We start from the raw sequence: 15,059 nt of genomic DNA, 5'->3' as shown, positions 1-15,059 counted from the left end.
CCGTGGCTCCACACGCACGGCCCCACACACCGCCAGGGGCCGGCGAGCACCCACGGAGGGCGGCCCCAGGGCGGAGGGGGGGGCCTCGTCCCGCACCCTGAGGCTCCGGGGGCCTTATCCCAGCCCCAGCCCTGCTCGTGTCCCACCTGCGGACCACCGCGGTTTGGGAACGCTCAGCTAAGTGAAGGGGTTTGATCAGTTCCCTGCCCCAAAAGCAGCCGGACACAACATTGCCGAAAGCGTTTTTAGTAATCCTGGAAAGTAAGATTTAAGGTCGGTTTTGGAGCAAACCAACCAAAACGCTCCCTCTCCCTTTATGTATCCATAAACTTTAACAGAGGGAATCCAGGTACAAAAGTACTCACCAGTTTTGCGTGCCAGACTAACACACCACTTGCGGACAAAGCATTACCTCACAAGACCCCAACACACCGCTCTCCCACACTACAAACACCTGTAACCTTGTTCTTAAGCGCAAGAACAGCAAAAATCTGCACCTAAACACGATGATCATGTGTGTTAAGGGTGAGCCTCTCCTCCTAAATTTGGAAGCTGCAGATCAACGTCATGTTTTCACCTGTTACGATACAACCAGAGCTACTCAGCACAGCCAACTGAGTCTGAGTGACTGAACCCAACGAGCTGAACTGTGCTCTGAATTCCTTGTGTGGCTCCTCATACAGGTATTTACAAATCAGCACAGCTTCAAGCTAAATCCCACTCAGTGTCACCGACTCATGCTGGAAAAGATGCTCCTACCACTCAGTGCTCCTGCAACAAGCTTCATACAGGGACTACAAGTTAAACATGCTGAACAATCCTTTGTCTTGGCAGTTCCGAGGCATTTCTGGGGAAAGCTTGCATTAATGTTCTCTCTTCAGGGGCCTGGTTTTCCACCTCTGCTTTTTCACCAACTGCCTCAAGATTACAGGATTATTATACAAGAGTAACAAAAAAGGATCCACAAGACATTTTATTCAACTCATCATCTGAGATATTTGAGCAGTTCCAACTCCAGACAAGCTCTCTTCCCTAGTGCTCCAAGTAATAAAATGACTGCTAGAAGTGTGCATGTGTGAGGGGGCGATGAATTTTGCAGAACTACCTATTTAGACAAACCAGTAAGACTCAGACCTGGTTATCAGAACACACAATCTTTGGGGGAAAAACCATCAAAATGTAGTCTCAGCCTGCAAGTGTGTTCACACAGAGGCACGTTCCAGAAACAACTGGCAAAATAAAAAGCCTGTATGTATTATGCTGAATGCTGTATTTCCTACAAGTCAAACAAGACTGGAGACGTTAGCATCTCAGACTAAGAAACTTTTGCCATTGAAACAGGGACTTACACTTCCAACCATCTTGTAGCTGTTTTATCCAAGAATAAAAAAAGTTAAAAAATGTGTTTTTTTTTGTCCCCTGCAAAGTTTCCCATATAGTTTCCTGTATCAAATAACTTGAAAAAATGCTTTAGAAATCACTTCAAACAAGTACTCATGGTCTTGTTAACTGAAGTTGACAGGAAATGGTTTCCAGTTTTAGTTTTTTTGGCTCCACTGGATTAATATTTGCGTTACCAGCACAATAAATTCCCCGACAAGGGAAGACACTGGTAGCCTGGAAGCATCTTGGATTAGACTGCCATTTCATAAAGTGCTTGTATTCAAAACCATAGAGCTGTTGAAAAGTGTTCTTTCCACGATGGGGAACGAGGGACTCCCCGGTACAGAACATCAGGTTAGTCTCTCCCAGTTGTCGCTGGGTTTTGGCACAGCCACCTGTTAGCCTCCAAGGCGTTGACCTTCTCCCCACGCAAATCCTCCTGGCCGTTCTTCTGGCAAGGGATTGTAATTAGGATCATCTTCTGGCGTATCAAATATTGCTTTCCTGGAAAATATATTTTTTTCTTTAGAATACAGGTTTCACAATAAAACCTAGACTGCTCAAATTCTACACGCGTACACTGCCCTCCCTCAGAAACAGCCTGCCAGAGCACCGCTGATTTACACCCAAGTCACACGTGCTCTCCAATTAGCAGCCATCTGGAAGGAGGTCTAGAATCATGTGGCTAAATCAACCGAGACTGATGAGATTTAACTGAAAGTTAAAACTTCCATCTCCAGCGTAAGGCAGAATTTCATACAGCTAGAATGTTTTCTCAAGACTGGGTAAGAGAGAAAAACATGAACAGAATTTTGAAGTGCTCTTTGTGTCTTAAGAGGCAGACAAAGTAAGAGTCAAATACAGTTGGCATTATCTCAACTTCACAGACAAAATGCAGGCATTAACAGGCAGACTTGAAATCCACAGAATATTTTATGTTTGAGACAACATTAGAGATCAGGAGTTTACAATTTACGAAAAAAACTAATCATGCTTAATCTTGTAGGTTATTCAAACTACAGAACTAGTTTTGTTTTTCCTCTCTTTATAGTTTTTTTGTGTGTGTGTGTCCAGAAACAACAGTGTAGTAGATACTTTGAAAAAAAATCAGGAATAAAAAAAACACAGGCTGCATAAGAACAACTATTATATCCAAGACATCTGAAAAGTAATGTGTTTAACAAGACAGTCCTTAGAGCAGCTGAGGGGATTATTTCTCTTCACAAGAGTGACAGGCCGTTTCAGAGGTATTTTCAGAGTGGGGAAAATGGAAAATACCAAGAGTATTAGAGGATTACAGCTGACACATCAAAGAAAATTAATGAATCTGGGAAAAAAATCCACAAATCTGGACCCAGACGAGTAATGAGCAGCCTTCTGAACACAGACGTGTAAAGGGATTTAAATGGCAGCCTGAGAACAGGGTGGCACTTTTTCCACAGAGGAAGAAAGCTACCGAGGCAGCATGCACTGCTCTGGCAGCTTTGCGATTCCTCCTGCACACAGCTGGGTGTGAATACGGGAAAAGAGAAATCTCAAGCACTCCCTCGTTGCACACCTGTAATTGGGCTCCCCGTTTGTCTGAGGCTGCATTTACAGGCAGGCAGCCTGCACCAGGCTCAGCCTTTGGCTGCTCAGGCCAGCCAAGAGGAGCGCAGAGCTACCGAAGTGACCAGCGCAGCTGTTCCAGGACAGCTACTGCGGCATGATCACCCGGAACAGCTGCTGAAGGCAAAGCCCTGCTGAACAAAAAATTCTCACTGCAAGTGTACTCGACCAATCAGTTAAACGAGTCTGAATATGGCACTTTAATTACTGAGAAGAGAATCAGCTCAGCTCCAAGAGCCCCACAGACCCCACCTTCTGATGTCTCAACTGCCCCGCTCCAGCCAGCTGCTCCCACCCACGCTGCCGTCCCGCTTACAGAAATCAGGGCCCTTTGTGCAGGAGGCACCTGAGCAGCACCGCTCAGTGCTATAAACACTGACATCTTCTGCGAAAGTTGTGAAAGGAGGGCGATTTACAGACAGAAAACATTAGCTATACAGCATTTAACAACTGCTCTGCTCATACCTAACCGAACGTACTCCTCACACCTCAGTACTACACGCACCTTTGGTGCCACCAACAGGCAGAGCTCGGTTAGCAAAGCCTACCAAGCATTACCAAAGACATCAAGGGTTACAGCAACCCTTCAGCCCTTCCCCTCGAGCTACCTCCCACCTACACATCTGTACGCCATCCCCTCCTCTGTTTGGCAACAGAGTTAAATAAAACAGCGAGTGCCTCATACTGCTGTTCTGTCTCAAGCTGCCTTGTTTACCGGGAGTCAGTTGGACTGAATTACGAACAGCTTTCACACCAGCCCTGTTGTAAATCCATTCCAAATCAGAAACCAATACTTACAGGACAGATGGTGTTCTCAGAAGCCTTCCTCCACCAGGCTGATTGGGAAAGACATCCTCTAAGAAAAAATATATATGCCCAACTGCAATGCCTAATAAAGAAATATCAAACGGTTATTTCCCCAGTGCTTCTTTACAACTTACAAGAGCTTCACAAGAGTCTTCAGGGGAAAAAAAACAACTGATTCCTTCACAGGAAATACTAAAATATAGAAACATATATAGAAACACAAAAAACAATGAAGCACGTTGACATCAGGTGATAAGCTTAACTTACACTGCAAGACGTTAACACAAGGAAAACAGTCGTTACTGTAAAACATACTGACGTTAAGGCTTTACTAGAGTTAATAAGACTAGTAATTGTAAGGTGTTTTATACCAAAAGTCTCACATCAATAATTAGATTATGCATCTGTGCTGATGTTATCTGCGCTGACATTATTCCTTCAGCTCAAGGCTCCACTGATTCCTAGCAATAAGGAGCCAAAGCCTCAGAAACTCTTTTAATCCTTATTGCAGTCAAAAAAAAAAAAAGTGCTACAACAGTTAGAAATCAGAAAGGCCTGGTATAAATACACAATCGTTATATCAGATTAACTAATGGTAAGCCACAAGAAAGCATTTAGCCCCAGCTTTTTTTCCCCCCACACTCCTTGTTTCACGTAAAACATCAGCAGGACCAGATCCTTGCGATTTAACAGTTCCTCACCCAGAAGATCCACGATGATGGAGTTCCCCAAAAGCAGTGAAAAGCCCATCAATACCCACGGTAGAAATGGGGCTTGAAAAATGAGAAGACCAAAGAAGTTCATGCGGACGTAGGGATTCCTCCGGCTCCACACATACACCAGCATTATCGTGAACGCCTGACCCAAGAAAACCAGGTTTACAAACAGGCCAAAAAGCTGCGAGGGGCGGTTAAAGGAAACAGTTCACCAAGTAATTGTTCTGAATTCAAGCGGGGAAAGAATTTGTCAGCTTGACCTGTAATCCCACATCTTCCATACAATTCTTCCTTCTACCTTCCCGCGTTCAAGTAAGTTGGATCTATGGTCAAATTCAACATTTAAATCAGGATTCAGACTGCCCACAGCATGAATAACCTCTTTAAAACAGAATTTAGCGTGAAACCACTGAAGCAATAGCATTGCTTAGGTAACCCGGGCACGACTACGCACTTGAGCAGTGCCCTCACCTGAGGATCTCATTTCCGTAATTCTGCTGAGCAGCAGAAGGTAAAAGACCTTAATAGCAATGACAGTCACTACGCATTAAAAACCACTTTAACAAGTACTACTGTTCCGCAAGCTACAGGACAAACATGCTATCACCTGAGAGTTACGAGAAATTAGCAGCGTGGTAGATTTCCTAAAGTAGCTTGGAATAAAACCAGAAAGGATACAGTCATTAAAAGTCCTCCAAAAAGGAACATAAATACAAAGTCTGCCGTCCGACCTCGGAAAGAGCCTTCTTCAAGCATTCGGCAGTAACGGTATCTGAAGTCACAGGTCAGGAAAATTTGATAGCAAGTAAATTTAAAGAGAGAAGGTTTCAATTACACAAGATACGCACCTACGCTCAGGTATCAACTTAGTTCATTAATTGGCTCAGTCTGGGCGCCGCAGCAGAGGTCAGACCCAGGAGAAAAACATTACAGGGGAGAAAATTCCCAGTTTCAGAGCCAACCTGCTGGAAAATCCATGAAGGATCAGGCTTGTACAACAAAGGCTTAACGCCGCAGAAATAAATGGCAGGCCTCTTGGCAAGTTACAGAGATGCTGCTGATGTCCACGACACGGGTGAAGTCAGCAGTGCTGAGCTCCTGGGCATTTCACAGTGGAGGAGAACTGAACCTTTGGCTACGGGCACGTACAGTGACAGACCTACACTCTGGAGCTGTGCTTTCTAAGGAGAGAACACAAACCCGATGAAGGATACAGAAAGATCATGTTAAATAAAAAATTAAAGCCAACTGGTCCAAAGAATAAGTAGTTTGTGATTAACCTCCATACCTGGAAACAAGACAGAAACAAGGCATTTAGACACGATGCCTTATTTTTACCTCCTAAAGAGAAAGAAAAGTAACGGTGTAATTGAAATTTTCTTTATAGTGAATGAGTTTAAGGCTTGGGCTCCCATCCACCGATCCCTCTTTGGGTTTTTAAATGTACGCTTCTGACAGGAAAAGTCAGCGTGGTTCGTGAGGCTCCATCCCCAGCAGATGAGCCCTTGCGCACCCAGCGGGCACCTTTAAACCCCCTGCCCCCCAGGGAACGCTCACCTGAAAGTGCTTAAATATGAGCTCGGGGTTGAAATACAGCTGGAAGGGCGTGATCAGCTCGAGCTGCTGCAAGGGAAGAGCAGAGAGCGGCGCAGTGAGCGCCCCAGGAAGCTGCCCACGGCCTCCAACAGCCCTCCCACAGCCCTCAGAGCCCCCCTCAGGGCCCCCCACACCCCTCAGGGCTCCCCAATATCCCCCTCAGGGCCCTTACAGCTCCCCCCCGGCCCCTCGCAGCCCCCCCCCCCGGCCCCACGCACCACGGCGGCGGTGGTGAGCACGCAGGCCGTGGTGTAGGCCCGCGTCACGGGCGGCACCTGCAGGTACTCCTGCCGGAACGTCTGGTACGCCATCTTGGCGCCCCCCGCCCCGCCGCCGCCGCTTCCGCTTCCGCTTCCGGCCCCGCCCCTCCCCGCTCCCCCAACCTCCTCGCGCCGCGCCCTCATTGGCCGAGCCCCGACAGCGGCCGCTCCCCCTCCCACCCCCGATCTTTTTTCCCGCCCAGGAGAGTCGGAGCGGGCGGGGATTGGGCGGCGCGGCCAGGTGCTGCTCGCTGATTGGCTAGGCCGCTGAGGCGGGAAGCGGCGGAGCCGCCTGAGGGGAGCGGCGCCTGAGGGGTCCCTCAGAGCCCCTCAGAGCCCCCCCGCGGTCCCTCAGCGCCCCTCAGAGCCCCTCACGACCCCTTCAGGCTCCCCCCCGGCTCCCCCGTCGCAGCGAGGCTCGCTGCCCGCCCCCCCGGCGCCATGTCGGTCAGCCCCATGGCCTACGAGACGCAGTTCTTCGGGTTCACGCCGCAGACGTGCATGCTGCGCATCTACCTGGCCTTCCAGGACTACCTGTTGGAGATGATGGCGGTGGTGGAGAGCGTCGTGCTGAAGAAGCTGGACGCCTCGCCGGGCGGCAGGGTGAGCCGCCTGGACGTCAGGAAGAGCACGGAGAAGTTCCTGCGCTTCATGAAGGATCACTTCGACCAGCTCTTCGGGAAGATGGAGGAAGTGCTGCTGCAGCTGGTGCTCAGCATCCCCCCGAACGTGCTGCTCCCCGAGGACAAGGTCCACCAGCAGTACCCCTACAGCGAGGAGCAGTTCCAGGCGCTCCAGGACGAGATATCTCACCTGCGGCAGGGGTGCAGGGCCGAGGCGGCTGCCGGGCAGGCGCTGCGAGCCGAGCTGGAGGAGCAGAAGGCCGTCCAGGCCGAGCTGGAGAGGATCCTGCAGTGGTTCGACGGGCTGGAGAACACCTGCAGGGAGCACGGGACCAGCAACTTCAGGGAAAGCTTTGCGTTCTTGACGCAGAACTCGAAGAAGTTGCAAGATGTGCTGAAAGACGTCAAAGAGAAAAGCAAAAAAATAAAGAGAGGAGATGAGTGACTGTGATGGGCATTCCGAAAAGGCGGCAAAAAGCATGTAGACAGCTCACCTGAAACGATAGTGGCTTAACTTCCTAGAAGCATTGCCCCGATGCCTTTACTCCTCTGATCCTGCCAGCATCTGGACTGAAAGCTGCTGTGCTTCTGCTGAACTCTGACAGTTTGTGCAAACTTAGCAAATTCGGGAGTAGGGAGCGGAACAAAGCCTTGGTTTTCTGCCAAATGTAGCTCTGAACGTAGTGACTGAAAATGAATTTTTGGTGGGATAGCTTGACAGAGGGTATCTCTGTGGCCTTAATGTTAACTTTGAATACAACGTAGCATTTGTTTATTTTAATATTTACTGAAAATAAATAAATACAGCCATAAGAATGTCTAAGTGTGATTTGCAGGCTGATAGCCGTTCAGGTAAGGATCTGATGTAAAACATGAAGGGCAGTGAGCTGGGACAGTCCAAGGACCTGTCCTGGGGTGCCTCAGGCTCTGGCAGCACCAACCCGCAGACGCCCTTCCCTTTCTGCTCCTTACAACAGCATCAGATTTTTTAAAATTTCCATATTTTAACAAAAGCTTTCTAGGTCCCAAACATGCCGGCTTACCTGCTGCCATCCCGAGGTAACTGGCTGGGCTCCTGCGCATGCTCACGCACCAACCCTTCTTCCTGGTGTGTAATATTGGGGTGGAAACAGCAGCGAGGTCCCCGGGGGACTCGCATGCATGGGATGGGGAAATTCTTCACAGTACAGAGCAAAGGGGGAAAAAAAGGGGGGGAAAAGATCCCTTCTTGTCCCCATCCCGCAGCAGGGCTGAAGGGACAAACGGGACAAGGAGGAGCTGCCTGCGGGATGCTCCCCCACACCCTGCTGTAACGACGGCGAGCCCCCTGCTCTGCCAGATATTTTCCTGCACAGGTGTTTTGGCCGGCCCAGGGCAAGCGAGAGCAGCCCTGCTCTGAAACAGCCCTGAGAAACTCCCGCTGCCGGAACAAAATCAAGACCCACAGCAAAGAGGTGCAGGGACGGACGGGGTGACAGGGGGTCTCCCTCTTCATGTGTCTGCACTGCTCACCCTCCCTGGCTTCCTCCTGAAGGCAGTGAAATAAATGGGGCACAGAAAACGCGCGTTCAGATCGCATTAGTGGCCAAACATCCGATTTACTCGAGTGAAGAAACTCGGTCAGAGCTCGGTGCTGGCAGCTCCTGGCGTTTGCTGCTGGGCTTCGGGAGAAGCCTGGAAATTGCTTTAGAAAAGAAAATGATAAGCAGCTTTCCCCTGCTCTGCTGTACTCTAGGAGAAGAAAAAAAAATCCCTAAAATACTTGGAAACAAAGGGAACGCTTTCACATGTAAGCCCTTCTTTTTTCCCCATCATTAAACAATAGGAAAGAGGAGCGGGATTAAGCAGCGTTTGCCAGAGGGAAGCCTTGGAGGCAGCTTGGTGGGTCGGGAGCAGCGCAAGCAACAACAAAAGGGCTTTGACAAGCGGCTTTCTGCGGGCTGGAGCTGCTCGAGGTGTGCAGGCCCCTTCGTGGACCTGCACTGGCGGGGGGGCAGCGGGAGCAGGCGCCCGAAGCCCTCTCCGCGGGCAGCCTGGGCTCCCCGTGCCTGCTGGTGGGGATTTTCTCGCCTCTCGTTTCCCTGCAGAAAGGAAATTCCCCCGCTGCCCTGCTCTGCGTCGCCCCAGGCTGTCATTCCTGCTTAAACTATTCGGATTATTATTCCCTCGTGTCACCTTAATTTCTAATAATTAGTATTTGGTACAGTGCTGGAGGAGAAGTCAGTTCTTAATGAATACGATAATAGGCGTGAAATTATAATTTACTGCTTGAGAAAGCCATTTGGAAACGCAGTCCGTTTGAGGAGCGGCTTTCAGGCCGTTACCATGCCCCAATTAAACCCCGACCAAGTCCTCAGCGAGAGCCTAAAATTAACAGAAGCGCAGCAAGGAGACGCTCCCGGCCTGGGAGAGGACGGAGAGCACGACCGGTGACCGGCACGGGGGTGCCGATGCAGCAGAGGGGACCGGGCAGTGCCATTAGCGCAGCAGAAGTCCTTGTGCGTTAACGGGTTCTCGGTGTCGTTCTTTCACACCTCTGCAGTCCCCGTCACGGGGCATTTCTGCTTCCCAAGGTGCATCCCTGATGATACCAAATGCCGCTCCTGCTGGTCAGGATGGCTGCGGCCCCGCACGACCCTGCCCCAAGCTGGCTTCAGCTCTTCAGCTGCTCCCTTGGGCTTTGGTGTGCTGGAAACAAGCTAGAAAACCCAACCGGGGGAAAAAAAGGGGGATAAAAGTTTAAAGGGATGGTCTGTGGCTGCCTCGAACACAAAGGAGTGAAGAAGCACATCGCCTAATTTGGGGAGAGCTGCAGCCGTCCTTGCCGCCACCCCAGTGAGGGTCCAGCCTGTAATGAGAGCGCAGAGACTGGATGTGTCTGGAAACGCATCCCTATGGGAGAAATGAAGCTACGTGGCTTATAAAATCCAAGTAACCCCCTATTTTGTTTTTTTAAACAGGGCTGCATCTAGAAGGTGGTGATGGCTACATCCCTGGTTGCACGTAAGGTTTTTGCGAAGTGTTTCCAAAATAACTAGTGGGTTTTGCCTGCCAAGGAGCCAGAGCAGCGTGGGACCTGTCCTGGCCGGGAGGTTTTGGTCTCCCCACTCCTGTCGCCAGCCTTGGCTTGGCTCAAGGGGACAGGGAGCGGGGTCTGCACCATGCAACCCGAGCGAGGAGCCCCTTCAGGTGACGCACGACGCACGCTTTCTGTCATGCGGTTCGTCCTGCGCAGCTTGCTGGGACACCCGGGACCTGGCTGCGAAGGCATCAGGAAGGCAAACACAGCCCAGGACACCGCAGCACACGGACAAGACTTGATCGAACCCGTGCAAGCCAGTTCATCACACCCGCCTTGTAACGCGCATCCTTTTAAATTCAGGCTCACGGGGTGCTACCAATTTATAGACCAATAAATTAACATGTTTAGAGTTAGCAGTTGTTGGGTCTGTCCTGTGCCGGGTCAGGCAGAACAGTCATGACAAATAATAATAAAAAAAAAGCAGGCATGTCTAGTTTTTGTTTTTACAGCAGCCAGAGATCACCTGGGGGAAGGTCCGGGCGCAGCACGGCTCTGGCCGGTCCTGCCCAGCTCTGGCGGAGCCCCGCTCTCCTTCAAAGCAAATGGCAGGAGTCGCTGGAAGCAAACGCCCGAGGCAAGACAACTCCATCCAGGGAAGGGACAAGGACAGACAGGGGCGGCAGGACCGCTGGCAGCAGCTCTGCGATGCAGCTGCAGAGAGGCCTCCAACGCCAGAGAGCAGCAGCAGGCTGCACAGTGCCCCCGTAGGAACCACACACAGGCCAAGCGTCATTTCTACGGACTTTATTGTCAGTTTCTTTTTGGTTCTAGAGTACAAAAGCATGCAAAAAATAGCCTCTCTATTCATGGTACATATTTACAGTGTAATGGCCACGTGCCATCACGGTACTGAGTGCATATACCTCATGCTGGAATTAGAGCAGAGCACGAACAGAGCCAAATATTTAACACCGAGGAGAACGGGAGACTTAAATACCAACAGAACAGGTACACAGCATGAACCAGGTACACAGCAGCAAGGTTACGGCACAGAGGATTGGAATTACATCCTGAAACGTCACAATTTCTCTTTTTGCTTGAATTTACAGAGTTTTTCGGAACACATGGCGTGCTACCGATGTCTTGTGGCCACTGCCTGAGGGCCTGGGCATCTGCGGGCTTTGCTCAGCAAACAACACTGCACACATGCCCTGGTAAGGGGGGCAAGTTTGGTACCCAGAGTAGGTTGAATATACACAGGAAATCGTGTGTTACCAGTCTCCAGACCCCCTGCTAGATGCCTGCTGTGCTCCTAGCAGGGCTCCACAGCCCTCCTTCCTTTGCAGGCACCTTCCTGTTCACCCAGCTCCTGCCCTTCCTTTCTGCCAGCACCACCCGACAGTGCTGAGATCACCTCTCCCGAAGCAGGACCCCCTTTTATTGCAGCAGGACAGCCACACTGAGCAGAATGATGGTGAAAACAGTGAAGATGTGGGCTCTGCTCCTGGAAATCACCAGTGGAGGTGCTTAGCACCATAAATAATCCATTTAACTCACACAGCCAGGCTGTCCAGACAGATTTCAGTGTTTGGGAGAGGCACAACTTTTGCTGCACTTGTTCTGAAGCTCCACATTAGCTGTACTAGCAAAGGACCATTTGCAATCACACACCAGCTCCTCACGTACCTGGCTTTGCTGCTCGGTGGAGGAAAGCCCACGGAAAGCCCCCCCGCCAGCCCTGGCCAAGGGGACAGGCACGTACAGGCAGGGGCACAGCAGCAGGGGGACCCCACACTGACCAGGAGGTGTCCCCCCAGCATGTACCACAGGGGACATGCATGGAGAAGATACACAAAGCTGCCACGGTTTCCGTGGCCAAAAAAAACCCACCCCGACCTCTCTCTGCATCGAGGACAGTGCCACAACCCCTGGTGATACCCCACGGCAGGTCACATCCCCGGCTGGACCCGCAGCAGCACCCTGCACCACTTCCTCAGCACAAGCTTCCCAGTGAGCTTTCACCTTTCAAACTCCAAGGTGTCTCTAATCTGCAACTTCCAAGATGCAAAGAGTGAGACACCGCCCGGACAGGAGATGCCGACCCCAGCTGCGACACGAACAGGACACACTGCTGATGCCACCAGCGTGTGACACGCCTGGCCTTACCTACCCTCCACGTTGCAACAAAGGAAACACGGCAGAGACATTTGTGGCACTTGGTTGTTCAGAAAACCCAGCTGCTGTGCGGATTGCTTCTTGTATCTCAAGGTACTGAAAAAAAAAAAAAGACAGCACACGCTTGGTGCTGCGGGTGATTTCATTTCCCTTGTGCCCGGAGGTGGCCGCAGGACTCAGGCTGCCCGGGCTGTGCCACAGCCAGCACCTCTGAGCCCTGCCCGCAGCAGCACCGACACCTCCCAAAAAACCCACCCAGGGGCTAGCTACGAGCCCAGGCTGCTCTGCTCCCCGGCTCGAGCCACGCTCCCGCTGAAGGGCTGACTGTGTGCATGCACCACGGTTCCCCACGCTGCTTTCTCGGGGCTGTGTCACTGAAAATCGCTGTGCAGCCCCAGAGGCGGCACACACGTGCACGTCTGGCTGAGGCAGCTTCCTAAATGCCGTGAATTGTTACCCATGCATCCGCTGTAGTGTATCATTGAATAGCTGAAAAGCTCATTCATTTGCAAATGTGGTATTGATACTGATGTATTCTTGCCCAGAACGTTAGAGACACACTGCGGTATTCCTTCACACCAGACAGCAGATATTAAAACCGGATTTTTAAAGCAGAGCTCAAACAGATGTGTATTTTCTCCAGAAGAGAAATCTCCCTCGCAGTCTCTCGATGCGGGCCCATCCCCAGGCCAGAAATGCTGACCGGGGCCGAGCGTGCCCTCAGGAAGAGGAGCCCTTTGCACAACCCAGCGAACGCTGCTCAGAGCGGTCAGGATCTGGGTCTCACGGGAACAGCACAAACATTGGATTTGGAGAGGACCAAAAGGATTGTTTACTTTTTTAAAGCATCAGCGAGTGCCTACGGCAGCTCCTCGCACTGCTCACAGGAGCCCTGCCACGCCGAATCCTATCCCTTGTTCAGAGAGAGAACCGAGACAAATATTCAGACACCCAGCAAATGGGAACGACTTTCTGGAATGAATAAACGGGCCGGCTTGCCAGAGATGTTAGCGTTAAATGAATTCTCTCTTTAGTCTCTTCCTCTCCTCACAGTAGGAACAGCACTGCTCCTAGCCGCCCTACACACATATAAATGAGCAAGAATTTAACTTCAGCTACGAAAATATCTTTGCAGAAGTCAACCCAAGCCTTTGAATACAGCCAAGCGTTTCTCTTGCTGCTAGCGCTGCTCCTGCCTGTCTCATCTGTGCAGCTCTCAGGCTGCCGTCTGCAACACGCTTTCTAGAGGTATAAAGGGAAAACCCACACGGCTGGCAGATTTGCTGGAGAAACAAGGTCTGACAAAAGCTCAGCTGTTTAATTCATTTCGTTTCCTGTGGAAACGCCTCCGAAAGGATTTCTTTCACCAAAAAGGGCAATATTAATCACAAAAAACACACCCATTCTCCCCCATCACCCTCCAAAACTAAAGCAGTGCTCTAGTTACTGCTAGAGCAGGACATAGCCAAACTGTAATTTATGACTTGTTTGGTCTCATTACCCGAGGCTGAGAGCAGCCTCCTGCAGCCTCACCCCATTAATGCACCCCATGGGCATTTTTAGAGTAACCCCAACAACCAGCTGGGTCAGCAAAGTTCTCCCCCTCCCCAAATTATTCTTACCAACTGATAAAAATACAATAAATAAAACCACATTTGCAGCCTTGGAGCTCTTTGAGCAGCACCGAAGTATTCCTTAAACCTCAGCAGACCCACGTTGAGGAGATAACTCCCTTTTCTCCTGGGGCTGTGCTCCTGCCCTGTGCTCCTGCCTCTGTGGCCAGTCCCCAGGGACCTGGTTAGAGATCCCGTTTCTCTGCAGCCTGCAGAAACTAGCAGGGTGGTCCTGCCGTTTCCTGGGGCTGCTCAGCTTGGCCCCAGGTGCACAGCAGGGCCTGCCGGCACCCTCATGATTTATCCCCAGTGAAGACCCCCTTGCCCCCAGACTGGACCGGCCGCGTGCGCCCACTCCACGCACAGAGACCGTCCCCTCCACGAAGGCAGCGCAGGCCGTCCTGACTCGTCCCTCCTGTGTTTCAGAGCCCCAGGTGCCCTCTCAGACCTGCCGAGGCTCCATCTCAGTCTTCTCTCCCCTTCGCCGGGTGCTTACATCTTCATTACGAGCCAACGTGGTTCAAGCACATGCTCAAGCACTCCGATGTGCGGGGATGTAGCGCAGCGCTCAGTGGGAGCAGAGCCACAGCCCCCGGAGGATGCTGAGCGTAGGAGCATGCAGAGGTGCAAATCCAGGCTTAATTTAGTGCGTGGATGTGATGAATCCAGCCCCGGAGCAGCAATATCTACAGGATCCAATCCTGCTGCTTGATTTAAAAATTGAAGGTCTCCTTGATGAAATACCTTACCTACAATGCTACTTCCCAAACCACAGGGCTTGGCCGATATTTACAGGCAGGACGTGGGGCAGAGCCCAGGCTGGTGGCTGCTCCTGGGGTTCCTGCTGGCACTGCGGGGCTGATGGGGACGAGCCGAGGGTAGGATGGGGAGGTGGCACGCTGGGGACAGCAAGCAGAAGGCACTGGGAGCGAAGCTCAGCTGCAACGTTGTTGGGAAACAGACTAAATTACAGTAAACAGAATGGGAAAACTACTATACACTAATAATCCTTGTACACATATCCCCTTGCACAAAAAAAATAGGGAACTAAAAGTCCCAAGCCCTCACAGTTAACCTAAAAAAAAGGTCTGTAAGATGATTATGCAGGAACCAAATTTAATTGTGTCCTTTAAGTACAATAAGAATTCAGTCCCATCAGCTTTCCGGGGCACGTTCAGACCCTCCAAATCTCCAGGAAAAATATTGACATGTCTTTTGATGGATGGATGTCACTGGCTTTTACTCCTGGAGTGCAA

The 15,059-nt window shown here is 51.0% G+C and overlaps 2 protein-coding genes across 2 annotated transcripts; one reads left to right on the top strand and one right to left on the bottom strand.

Annotated features, from left to right (window-relative positions):
• Nucleotides 1–955: 955 nt before the first annotated feature.
• Nucleotides 956–6,461, bottom strand: DERL2 (derlin 2). Its single transcript, XM_035559165.2, has 7 exons — nt 6,329–6,461; nt 6,072–6,137; nt 5,729–5,802; nt 5,193–5,286; nt 4,500–4,695; nt 3,790–3,880; nt 956–1,887 (listed from the first exon to the last, which is right to left on the bottom strand). The coding sequence occupies exons 1-7, from the start codon at nt 6,419–6,421 to the stop codon at nt 1,782–1,784; spliced, it is 720 nt and encodes a 239-aa protein (XP_035415058.1). The 5' UTR covers nt 6,422–6,461; the 3' UTR covers nt 956–1,781.
• Nucleotides 6,462–6,626: 165 nt separating this feature from the next.
• On the top strand, nt 6,627–7,796 carry MIS12 (MIS12 kinetochore complex component). The gene has a single exon (XM_035559127.2). It carries the CDS (start codon nt 6,812–6,814, stop codon nt 7,436–7,438), a length of 627 nt encoding a protein of 208 aa, XP_035415020.1. The 5' UTR covers nt 6,627–6,811; the 3' UTR covers nt 7,439–7,796.
• The last annotated feature ends 7,263 nt before the right edge of the window (nt 7,797–15,059 follow it).

This window comes from Cygnus atratus, chromosome 20 (assembly GCF_013377495.2).
Source record: "Cygnus atratus isolate AKBS03 ecotype Queensland, Australia chromosome 20, CAtr_DNAZoo_HiC_assembly, whole genome shotgun sequence".
NCBI lineage: Eukaryota > Metazoa > Chordata > Aves > Anseriformes > Anatidae > Cygnus > Cygnus atratus.
This window is presented reverse-complemented; position numbering and strand designations above follow the sequence as displayed.